Genomic DNA, 11849 nt, shown 5'->3' with positions numbered 1-11849 from the left:
GTGTTATGGAGAATGGAATATCAGAAATGTATTTCTTGTTTGAAATAAAATTTCTATAAACAAAAAAGCTGTTTGATAGAGCCATTCTTACTTTGCTGGTTATTTCAGAGCTAGAAATGACTCCTACTACAATTGTGTGCTACTTGCTAATAATACCCATAATGATAATACCTATAACTATCAGCAATTAAAGGCTTTTTGCTGAACACTTAAACACCTATACTTACAGTATAATAGTTATAGTGCTACTTGCTAAATGCCTTTCACTTGACATGATTCGTTTTTCTTCAGTGTATTGCTTTAATGTCAGGGTTATGGAGAATGAAAGCTCAGAAATGTAATTCTTGTTTGAAATAAAAATATTTGAATGGCTTTAATGATCTGATAAAAAAGAACAAGTCTAAAAATGCTTTTTGAAGATAGCGATGCTGCAATTTATTGTTGCACAATGCATTTTATTATGAAAAAAGGTGTGTTTACAATGATGTTCAGATGGTAAAGTTAATAATAAGTATTACAAACATCAACAAAATAAAGACCTGTCTAAGCAGTCACTTTTATGCTCTCATATGAAGGAAAACTGAGTTGAGAACAGTGCTTGTGTGCAAATTAAGAAACCATAATGAAATTGCAAGTGAATATAAATTGTGCATGAGAGTTGTTTTCTTTTTTCATTCTTTTTTTTTTTTTTTTTGGAAAAAGCTGACATACTCATAAACGTAGCTGAGGCCCTTAGGCAACAGCTGTAAAAAAGAGTCTGAAGATTATAACCATATCTAGCATTTAACACATTTAAGAGCCACGTCCAAATGTATGTTGTATCATATCAGTAAAAACATGTGGCAAAATAGCTACAACATCTCAAAACAAATAACAATAAACTGTATTTTTAATAATTCCTTAGTTCATGAAGACAAATGGTTACATTGTGCTGGGCATTGAAATAATATGATCAAGTCAAGTAAGTCAAGTAAAGTATATAATGCTGTATATCAAAACAATGAAATCAATCAAGTAAATGAAACTTATATTGCAAACTGTTACAGAATTAACAGATTAAATCAATGAATCAAACATACACAGTAAATAAAGAAACAAAATGCATATCAATCAATCAGTTAGACATACAGCACAAAAAATAAGATTAACAATAAACAAAAACATTGAAGAATCTAAAGGAAATGACTGTGCCATAGTCTTGTGAGTGCATTGACTACTTGACTGTGTCTTCTGCATTAATGTTGAGTGTTCAGTGGGGTGCAAAATACTGAGGTGATTTAAAAATGGAGGTAGAAAAATAGCATGTCTCCTGGAATGTGCAAACGTGTAAATATGCAGTATGGGGTCGTTCAAAGTCATTTTTGCGATGCTGCTATTCTTCAAGAGGTCCCTGATATATGACACTAAAGTAATCCTTTTCACTAACTCTTCTGAAAGTGAGGCAGTTTGAGTTTTCCTAATTTCATTTTGTCTCTGCCCTCTGTGATAAATTAATACAGCGATCATAAACGGGGCTCTTTTAAAGCAATTCCCCTCCTGTGACTTACGGTGCTTTCATCTGGTTCCATAAATAATCCCTCTGTATAAATTCATGAATGTGTCATAACCCAGTAATACAATAAACTATCCCATATTTCACCAGCAGCCAAGGATGAAATACAAATTTTTGTCTGCAAACCCTGAGAAGAAAGAATAGCCATTCCCTCCTAATCTTATCTTTGTCATATAAAAATTATTCCAACTTTAAAAACAAGCATATAAAAAAATGATAAGAGATAATCAATAAAGTGATTCAACGGGATGTTGACGCTTATCTAAAGAAAAAAAGGCTATTTGATAAAGTGTCATATCAAGACTCCCATGAAATAAAGTAAAGTAACAAAATGTCCAAGTATATTTAAGTGGAATTATTATTATTAATATTATCCCCACAACCCTTTCAAAAGTCTGGAGGATCCACCATATCAAAGTCATCTGGTCCATCCACTGGGTTGATGGTGGCTTGCAGGGCTTTAGCTGAATCCTTGTGAGCCTCCATGAACTTCTGCAGGTACTTTGATGTGTACAACCAGTGGTGTTTTAGTATATCTTCCAACTCAAATGTCTTTGACTGTCTGGCATTCATCTTGCGGAAGCGCCGGAAAAGCTTGTTACCAGACTCATTGCCCTCACTGGCCCAGGCACCAATTGAGCCATCCCGCTCCACAATTTCAGGCACATGAGCCAGTGTCTTGTGGAGGTAGTTGGTAATCTTGCCTTCGTAGCGATATTTGAATGTAGTGGACAGGAGTTCAGCGAAGCGCTGTGAGTTGTAGCTGTAACGGCAGAGTTGATCAGGGCAGTCTTTGGCTGGGCAGGTAGAGCGCCACACGGGCTTCATCTGGAGGTACAACTCCATCAGCTCTTTCAGAGCCTTGCGACGCTCCTCTGAAGGAACCAGCTCACACACCACCTCTATAGCCTCACGGGTCATCAGCCGCCGGGCATAGTTTCCATTCATCCTCATCACTGGCTTCAGCTTCATCTTCTTCCTCAGCTGCTTGTCAAGGGCTGAACGCCAGCGCCGACGCTCTTCTCGAGCTGGGTTGTTTTTCTGGTACATTTCACCGATCTCATCCTGGAATATCTTGTAGAACTCAGTGGCATTGCCAATGTCACAGTGCAAGGCATCTAGTGTGGGCTGGGTCTCCATGAAGGGCTTAGCTGAGACCCCTTTGACTCGATCCCGCAGTTCCTCTGCAGACTCGGAGAAAGGATTGGTCCTCCAGATCTCATAGCGCTCAAGGTTTTCCTCATGGCTTCGAGTGATTGAGTGCAGCACCATGTTTTGAGAGGCTTCAGCTCGTGTGGAGTCACACAGGGTGCATATGTAGGTGGAACCTGAAGCCTCCAACCCTTCCATTTCTCTCACCATCTTCTCATCATAGCCTGTCCCTCGGAAGTAGAAGCGAAAGGAACGAAGGAGCCCACCTATGGACAGAATGAGGCGACTCTCCTTCATAGCTCTACGCTCTGCCACTACAGGACCAAGGATGGCGGTCAGCATCTCATGATCGGACTCGTCCACAAACATGAGGCACAGTGGCCTGCAGGACAGCTCCGAGTTGGGCTTTGGCTCCTGGAAGATTGTGACCGCTTCCTCCTCACCTTCAGCTTGAACAGTGATGGACATCACTGTAAAAGAGAATCTCACTGCCTTCTCAGGAATGGCTGGTCCTCCTCCGTGCTTCTCGCTGACATCTCCCATGCCATCACATGACTCCTTGACTACCACAGTGAAACCTGACGTGCAGGTGCTGTCATCCAACCCTCTCTCTCTCAGTCCCTCCATGATGTCCTCCTCCAAGTCTTTTAGAGCTGATACCAGCGCAACATCATAGCGGAACCTTCTAGAGATGGTGTCTGCTGGTACTTCATCTACAGAGGCGGTCCAGCCAGAGAGCCCATCGATGATGCCTACGTTCCAAGAGCTGGATACGTTTTTGAGAGCTGGCTGCCACTCAAAGAGATGGAAGCCAGGGAGAAGCTCCTTCTCAGCAGTACGGAGGGTGTGCAAGGGCTGGAATATCTGGCGTCCACTAGTGGCCTTGACCGTGCGGTACATCTTGTGGTACTGGCTACAGCTGAGGAAGGTGTTGACCCTTATGGCAAGACACACTGCAGGGTGCAGGCCAAGCCCCCTGCCTGAAAGAGCACAGAGAGAAAACAAAACCAGTGTGAGTCAGACACAGGAACAAATAATGAGTTCATGGAACCATGTAGACCGGAGGGTGTGGGTATATGTGGGGTTTGGATGAAATGAGGGAGAAGAAAGGAGAGAGAGTGTGAGTATTATGTGTAGTGTTTATCTTCACATCTACGTGTATCTAACACTCTCTCTCTCTTTCTCACTCTGTCAGCAAAGAAAAAGCCCTTAGCAGATTTGAAATTTCTGATGATAATTGCAGTATGGGCTGTGTCCTAATTGCAGCATTAAATCTATGATCATTATTAATTTTAAAGAAAGAGAAGAGGTGGTTTTAAAGGGCTGGCAAATAAGTATATTGGCTGGTGATGAAAACAGACACCAGCTGGCCCCAATTCCCCAGAGAAGAGGACAGCACTGCCTGTGTCATTTGCGGATACAAAAGCACTGATGTTGTTTTCATTCTAACAGGCTCTTGACAAGAGATGTTACTGTGTGTTAGAGTGACACACACAAAGCTAGGCGTCGACAATCCCATTTCAATGTAACAATCAGTCATATTGACAAGGAACTGATGTTATTCCCTTTGAGTGTAATCTGCTGGACAACCACATGTCAGACGTGTACTTAATATATATCATAAAACTTGATTCATCATACACTTTCATCAGGGTGAGTTCTAGCTAGGCCATCATGGTCTTCCAATCTGGACCTTAAATTCCAGTCTTGGACTTTGTTATCCTTGGTAGGTGTGACCCTATCTGGTCAATTACATTAGCTGTTCCCTTAACTTCCAGCAAAATCCAGGAATTCAAGACTTTTCAAGAATTTTTATTACATACTGCCAAATATGTAATTCGCATGATATCATAAAAAGAAACCATTTTAACACATTTTGTGATATGCCTTGCTGATGTGTCTTAGCCTTACCTTGCATCATGGCCTCCAGCTCATCAGCCTGCCTGTGTTCATTTCCTGCCCTCAGTGCCAGCAGGAACAGTGTCAAACACACAGCCTTCACATCTCCACCCTCCTCCTTGTCAGCAAACACCTTCACCTGATTCTTCAGCTCTCTCAACCTGTGTTTCTGCGCTCTTCGTGTTAGCGAGAGCAGGTGCTGCCGAGGACGGCCACCCTTGTTGATGGGCAGGTAGTCTTCCAAGTTTTGCTCTGGACCGTCCTGTCCCTCATTGTCATTTGTTTCAAGACAATGACTTAGGCAATGGTCTGCGAAGGAGTCTAATCTGACCCACTCCCCACAGCCTTCCCTGGGACAGGCCAGAGGAAGAGAGTTGAGAACTGATAGAAAGGCTTTGGCAGGGGTAGTGAGGTCACACAGGTTAAAAAGGAGTCCACAGGCTGGGCACTGGGGACCCAAGGAGTGGCTGTACTTCTGGATGCAGGTGCGACAAAAGAGGTGAAGGCACGGGGACTGGACTGGGTCAGAGAGTAGGTGCTCACACACCTGGCAAGTAACACCATTCACAAAGTCTTTCGGGAGATCTCCTGGGAGTAGCTGGTAGCTTAGGTGGTCTTTCTGGCAGCGAGTTATATTCTTTACCCAAAGGGCTCTCTGAGCAGCTGGTTTCACCCATGCCCTCAAACCAAAACCTTCTGGGTTGTCTGTGGCCTGTCTCCACACTCTGTTGCCCCCTGTGGGTGTTGAAGAGTCCCTTTTGGACCTCTTAGACAGACTGTGTGTACTGCGTAGTGGTTTGCTTCTCTTCCTTCCCCTTCGCTGAAGTATGAGTCTCTTGGGGAAGCAGAGCAGACAGTGTGAGTTATGAGGCTTCCACACAGGGACCCGTGTCCTGGTGAAACTACAGAACCCCCCTCCTCTCATGGCTACAGTCCAGCATCGGTGACAGAACATTGAGGGGTGGATGGTTTCCATGTCTCCACTCACATCCACTTTAAAGACCTTCAGGATGACCTCAGGCCAACTAGCAGCCTTGCAGCCCATTCTTCGCAGGGCACACCTGCTGGACTCATCCAGATTTCCTTGGACCTCGTGCTCTGGGCCTTTCGCTTTTCTCAAAATCATGCCACATAAACGGCATAAAGACCTGAAACATGGACAAGAAATGAGCTTAGTTCACTCAAGTACAACACACTGGAGTTCATGTGTATTCAGGTCCACCTATAATGGATATATCATTGGTTCAAACAATCATTTAATAATAATGAAACTATGTATTTTCTATATTTTGTTTGGATGAGGTGGAGGAGGGGCCAAATGAGGTGATGTTTCTTGTAACACAATATTAAAAATTCATTTAAATGTTAAAGGTGTTCCCACTTTAATTTGATGGCGCCCTATCAATAATCGACAGACGTTCACATGGTTAACAGCTTCCTTATGAAATAAGTTAGGCTTTGACTGTTGACTGCTTTGAGCCTAAGTGAAGAATTTGTGTTTAAATACTCTATAACACTTCATTTGCGTTTGTAAATAAATCGTAAAGATAAGATGATTATCTACAAAACATCTACAGTGGACCATCGGCCAAGGGTTTCAGTGATTCCATTTAACATGTGCAGTTAAAGATCCCGATCATTACCTCAGCTATACATAGATACACAAAGCTCTCCATCTTACCTGAGGTGGTTCATGTGCGTGTCAATTTCCTGAAGCTTGAGATCAACCCGTCTGCCAACACCCTCCACACTCTCCTTGCTCTTGCCCCCCAGACAGATCTTCATGACACTGCTGGGAAGGCCCGGGGCATCCCCCTCCGCCTCCGCGTGCAACTTCGCCGGTGCTTCCTCCTCCAAGGGAGGTTCACTGGGCAAGGGCGCCTTCTCCATGGAGCGCACTCGGAAGAGCTTAAACTTCCAGTCGGAGAACTTGGAATATGGATGGCACAGTTCGTCCGGCATAGAGGCTCTCGGCGCATCTGCCGGAATGCTGGGCTCCGTCTCCATGGTATCAGCACGGTCTCTGCTTCTGCGGAGGAGACAGGGGGTGAATGCAGACAAGGAATGAAAGATTAGCTTTGTGAACTATGGGGCTATGAGATTAGTTTGGCTGCTGTGGAATATTTTTTTGCACATTATTAAAAACCGGTTCAGACTCATAAACCCTCAAATGGTTTAAGTGCAGCTTTACTTTGAGTCCTGTGACACAATCAGGCAGATTTACTTAAGTCTTGGCGAATGTTTTGTACAAAGTGCCTTCAAATCCCAGCACAAGATGAAGCGCTCGGCTCTGACCCACAGTGCCGCATTATTCCGTAAGTGGCATTTAGCTCCTCTGTAAAATGCATGAGACAAGCATTCAGCAATCGATCTGCTGCTGAAAACTTCATTTCTTCCCTCCTTTACGCTCCTGCTCTGGGAGTTACTGTGTCCTTTTTTTCCATGCCTTTCTTTTTTTTCCTTGGGTACAGCAAGTTTGCTAAACGGGCAGCTCTATCCCTTCAGGGCCGTCAATCACTTATATTAGTCATTTTCTCAAGTGGAACTAGAGGCAGGGCCTCAGGAGCTCTTGGCTGGCATTTTAAGAGCAGCGAAGAGGAGAATATGGAACCTATGATGCTGAGTGCTTGACTGAAGGGATGAGAAAGCTCCTGGAAAAGTTGTAAGGCCTACTACTGTTGATGAAAAGCACTAGAAAAGTGACTGCACTCGTAAATACTGCAAAATCATAGGCAGAGGAAAACCGTCAAAGCAACAAAACAACGTTCAACCACCAGAATCCCAACAGCTGTCGACCACTGACTTTCAAACATCTTTAAAAGCAACCGTGTTGTGATGTGACATGCAGCTTTACATCAAAAACACTATCAATCCACCCCTAAATCAGTAGATCGACTAGGGCTTACCATGGCGCTCCCACGGTGGCCACATAATGGCATTATCTCTCACTCGTTCTCTCTCCTTTTACAGTCTGTGCCTATGCCCTGTGCCTCTGTCAGCATTAGCCACAAATCTACACTGAGCCGCTCATGCTCACACTCACACACAAACAGACAGACAAACAGCTGAGCGGCCTCAGTCTGTCTGTCAGCTGGGTTCTCCTACCTTGTTTTTGAGGCTCAGCTGGTGGAGTGTCCCTTGGGGTCCTTTCTGCATGGGAGCACCAAGGAGGAGGTGTGTGTGTATGTGTGTTTGGGGGGGGGGGGGTCTAACTTGCTCTCCCCTCACTGTGTCTGTTTGGATCTCAGTGCTCCCATAAAGGATTGTGTCTCTCCATAGGAGGGAGAGACTCCTATTTATACCCTGCTGAGGAGTCCGTAACCGACACGCCGTGCCACCTGAAAGATATGGAGTAGATGGGGAGGAGTGATAGTGTGAACCACAACACTCATACACACACCCTTGTTTTTTACACAATGTATAAAATATAGAGTGGTTTATATATTATGGTTAATATGGTTATTATATATGGTTATTATATATATATATAATTTAAATAGTTTTTTTACTTTTTTGACTTCTTTACATCCATTGAAAGTCAAAAAGGATTTTTCCCTCTCCTGGAAATTCAAGATTTTGCATGACAGTGAGGAAATGAGTATCTTATGGAAGAAGAAACTTTTAAAATGTACTTTTTAGACATTTTGGACTTCGCACAGGATAGGACAGTGGTGAAAGTGGTTATTGATGACAGTGGTGTTGGTTCAATACCCGGGTTCTCTAAGCTGCCACTGTTGGGCCCTTGAGCAAGGCCGTGCTCTGGGGACACAAGTGCACTCTCTCACTGTGTGCATGTGCTTGCTTACTAGTGTGTGTGTGTTCACTGCACAGATGGGTTAAAGGCAGAGGTCAAACTCCATCTGTGTCCAACACAAATGGTGAATATGGTTGTCTTCTCTTTGTCTTTGTAAAGTAAAGGGCAGCTGATATTTTCAAATGCTATCAAAATGAAGTAACAAGGTTTTGCAAAGTTCAGGGTCAAAGAAAATAACATTAGGGAATATAATCATCTTAAATCTAGCTGATGTATGTACTATTTCACATTTCAGAAAAATATAAAATATTTTATTTTTAAATGTTTTAAGTTCTTTAAATTAAAGTTATGATTATGGTGCCAAATATAGCCAATTTTAAGAAATAATGCTCAAAACCAGCAATGGTTTTGAAATGTTCCAGGAAGATTAGCCTGTCAATTTACAGAAATAATGTTTCAGAAACATTAAGAAAATGTGTGATATAAATAATGGTTTGCATTATTGCACAACATTAGGCAAACGTCTGAAGTAACTTTCACAAAACTCAAAAAAAAAAAAGCAATACAATACACGGATTAAACTGATTTGTTATCACACTGAAATCACACTGATAAATAATATTAAATCAATGTAAGAATTTCAGCATTTATTTAAAGCTAGAATATAATATTTTCTATATATATATATAATACTTTCTGAAATATGCATACCAAATGTGAGAATGGTGAGAATGAAAAAAAATGTTAAGTTCAGAATGTTTTACTTACCAAAACGTTCTAGCTGGGTTAAACCTACCCCAACCTTAACCTCAGTAACCACAGGGAAACGGCTTCTCCCTTTCACTTTTAAACACTGAAACATGTAACAGTAGCTTTAGTCAGAACCACCTGGCTGGTCCTTACATTGGTGCTATGTATGTCTATGGGGTCCTGACATATATAGGAAAACAAACCCCGGCGCACACTCACAAACACGTAACATACACAGTTAAACATCATAACCTAAACATATGCCTCTTGCCCTCGTTACACATATGTTCACTCAAACAGACGCTTACATTCACACACTGACACACATACAGTGGACATACTGCATGTAGGCCTACACTCTTAAAAATAAAGGTGCCTCAAAGAGGCCCTTGATAGATGCAGCAGAAGATCCACTTTAGGAGTGAATGTGCATATGAATGAAAATGTACAGTTTGGCAGCTGGATGCTCTGGTCTTCACCGAACTCCTGCAACTGGCCCAGAATCAGTCAGTTCCAGTCTATCAGCTGAGGGCCCCAAACAGAGCTTCAGATCCTGCACTTCAAATGAGACAAGCACTGGAAAGAGCTGACAGACGTCACTGCTCAAACACTTTGCCCTACATTCGGCAGTCTAGTTTCTAGGCCTGCTCACAAAAGACTGGGTTATATCCCAAAAGACCGTCAGCACTCTAATGACCTGTTCACACGATTTCTCCCCCTCTTGTCTGACAGATTACTTGAGTGTCGCCCTGTGCTCACAGAATCTCTACTGTCTTTCTTGCTTTTGTTACAGGGCCCTCAAACGGGTGGTACATTTTATGAGAGGCTCCGCTCTTAACGGAATTCTCTGTTTTCTCGCAGGGTTGAGTGATTTGACAGTTTGTCTCTGCAGATCGACGGTGTATTTGCGTAAGAATCAGCCTTGTTTGAATTCGACTGGCGGATTAATCTGCTGCACTCTCCGCAGGACTACGCTCTGTTGCGCTGGATCTGTCAGCCTACTTATTAGATGCGCAGTTGGTGGCTACAGGCTCTCGCTTTGGTTTGAGCCTTTTGCTACACATCATTACTACTGTATATGAGGACCAGGGATTAATGACCAGGCATCCAAAAAAAAATGAATGAGATATTTGCAGGGAAGCTGATTCATATGCTAAGGAGAGAATGACCTCAAATAAATATGTTGGGCAAGTCCTATACGCTGTCTTTAAATAGTAGAATATCAGATAGTGGATTGGACATACCAATTTGTGTCTCATATTATCAGTCATTCATGTGGTAGAAATGTTCGTATAGACTTAAAAACCATGAAAGACAAAAGGCATTGAAATACCTCAACCTGAACTACACAGTAAATGGAGGCATGGTTCACTAATCAAGGTGTGTGTATGTGTTTGTTTTTATACAATTTGGGGAAAAACTTCCCCTGAAGGAACATGGTGTATTTTTGTTTTTCTATAAGAAAGTGGTGAGCACCCAATACTATCAGGTAAGCACCAGCCATGATGTGGTGAGCACCAAGTACTATGTGGTGAGCACGTAATACTATCAGGTGAGCACCAAATACTATGTGGTGAGCACCAAATACTATGTGGTGAGCATCAGATAATATGTGGTGAGCACCAGATACTATCAGGTGAGCACCAGATACTATTAGGTGAGCACCTGATACACTATGTGGTGAGCACCTGATACTATTAGGTGAGCACCAGATACTTTCAGGTGAGCACCATATATTATGTGGTGAGCACCTGATACTATCAGGTGAGCACCTGATACTATCGGGTGAGCACCAGATACTTTGTGGTGAGCACCTGATACTATCAGGTGAGCACCTGATACACTATGTGGTGAGCACCTGATACTATTAGGTGAGCACCAGATACTTTCAGGTGAGCACCATATATTATGTGGTGAGCACCTGATACTATCGGGTGAGCACCAGATACTTTGTGATGAGCACCAGATACTTTGTGGTGAGCACCTGATACTATCAGGTGAGCACCTGATACACTATGTGGTGAGCACCTGATACTATTAGGTGAGCACCAGATACTATCAGGTGAGCACCATATATTATGTGGTGAGCACCTGATACTATGTTGTGAGCACCAGATACTATTAGGTTACAACCAGATACTATGTGGTGAGCACCTGATACTATCAGGTAAGCACCAGATACTATGTGGTGAGCATCAGATAATATGTGGTGAGCACCAGTTACTATTAGGTGAGCACCTGATACTATCAGGAGAGCACCATATATTATGTGGTGAGAACCTAAAACTATGTTGTGAGCACCTGATATATATATCTAGAACAATTAGCCTGCATTTTATTACTAATCAATAAAAAAATTAAGATTCATAGCTATCTAAACAAATAATCTTACCTTGCCATTTTTAAGTCACTTTACTTGTTCTTGTGCCAACTGTTATGATTCAGCTGCTGCGATTCAGGTCATAAATGTCTTCTTCCGTGATGGAATGATGGAGGAAAACAAACAGCCTGTGCATAAAGTAGAAGAGAGGAACCCAGTGAAAATTGCCACTGTTTATGGATATACAATTTTCTGGAGTATCAGGTGCTCATCACATAATATCTGGTGCTCACTTGATAGTATCAGGTGCTCACCTGATAGTATCAGGTGCTCACCACATAGTATCTGGTACTCATGACATGGTATCTGGTGCTTACCACATGGTATCTGGTGCTCACCACAAATTTCCACCACAATTCCCC

The 11849-nt window shown here is 42.6% G+C and overlaps 1 protein-coding gene across 1 annotated transcript; it reads right to left on the bottom strand.

The window, feature by feature from the left end:
* Positions 1–1939: 1939 nt before the first annotated feature.
* On the bottom strand, positions 1940–6610 carry rag1 (recombination activating 1). Its single transcript, XM_072673652.1, has 3 exons — positions 6285–6610; positions 4616–5751; positions 1940–3684 (listed from the first exon to the last, which is right to left on the bottom strand). The coding sequence occupies exons 1-3, from the start codon at positions 6608–6610 to the stop codon at positions 1940–1942; spliced, it is 3207 nt and encodes a 1068-aa protein (XP_072529753.1).
* Between the last annotated feature and the right edge of the window lie 5239 nt (positions 6611–11849).

This window comes from Salminus brasiliensis, chromosome 2 (assembly GCF_030463535.1).
Source record: "Salminus brasiliensis chromosome 2, fSalBra1.hap2, whole genome shotgun sequence".
In the NCBI taxonomy this organism is placed as follows: domain Eukaryota; kingdom Metazoa; phylum Chordata; class Actinopteri; order Characiformes; family Bryconidae; genus Salminus; species Salminus brasiliensis.
This window is presented reverse-complemented; position numbering and strand designations above follow the sequence as displayed.

What these genes read in the sequence shown, in the direction of transcription:
- rag1 (XM_072673652.1), bottom strand. Translation starts at nt 6,610, where the DNA reads ATGGAGACGGAGCCCAGCATTCCGGCAGATGCGCCGAGAGCCTCTATG. An exon ending in ACGCACATGAACCACCTCAG is followed by an intron (nt 5,752 to 6,284) that starts GTAAGATGGAGA and finishes TCCATGTTTCAG; the next exon opens with GTCTTTATGCCGTTTATGTG. An exon ending in GCTGGAGGCCATGATGCAAG is followed by an intron (nt 3,685 to 4,615) that starts GTAAGGCTAAGA and finishes GTGCTCTTTCAG; the next exon opens with GCAGGGGGCTTGGCCTGCAC.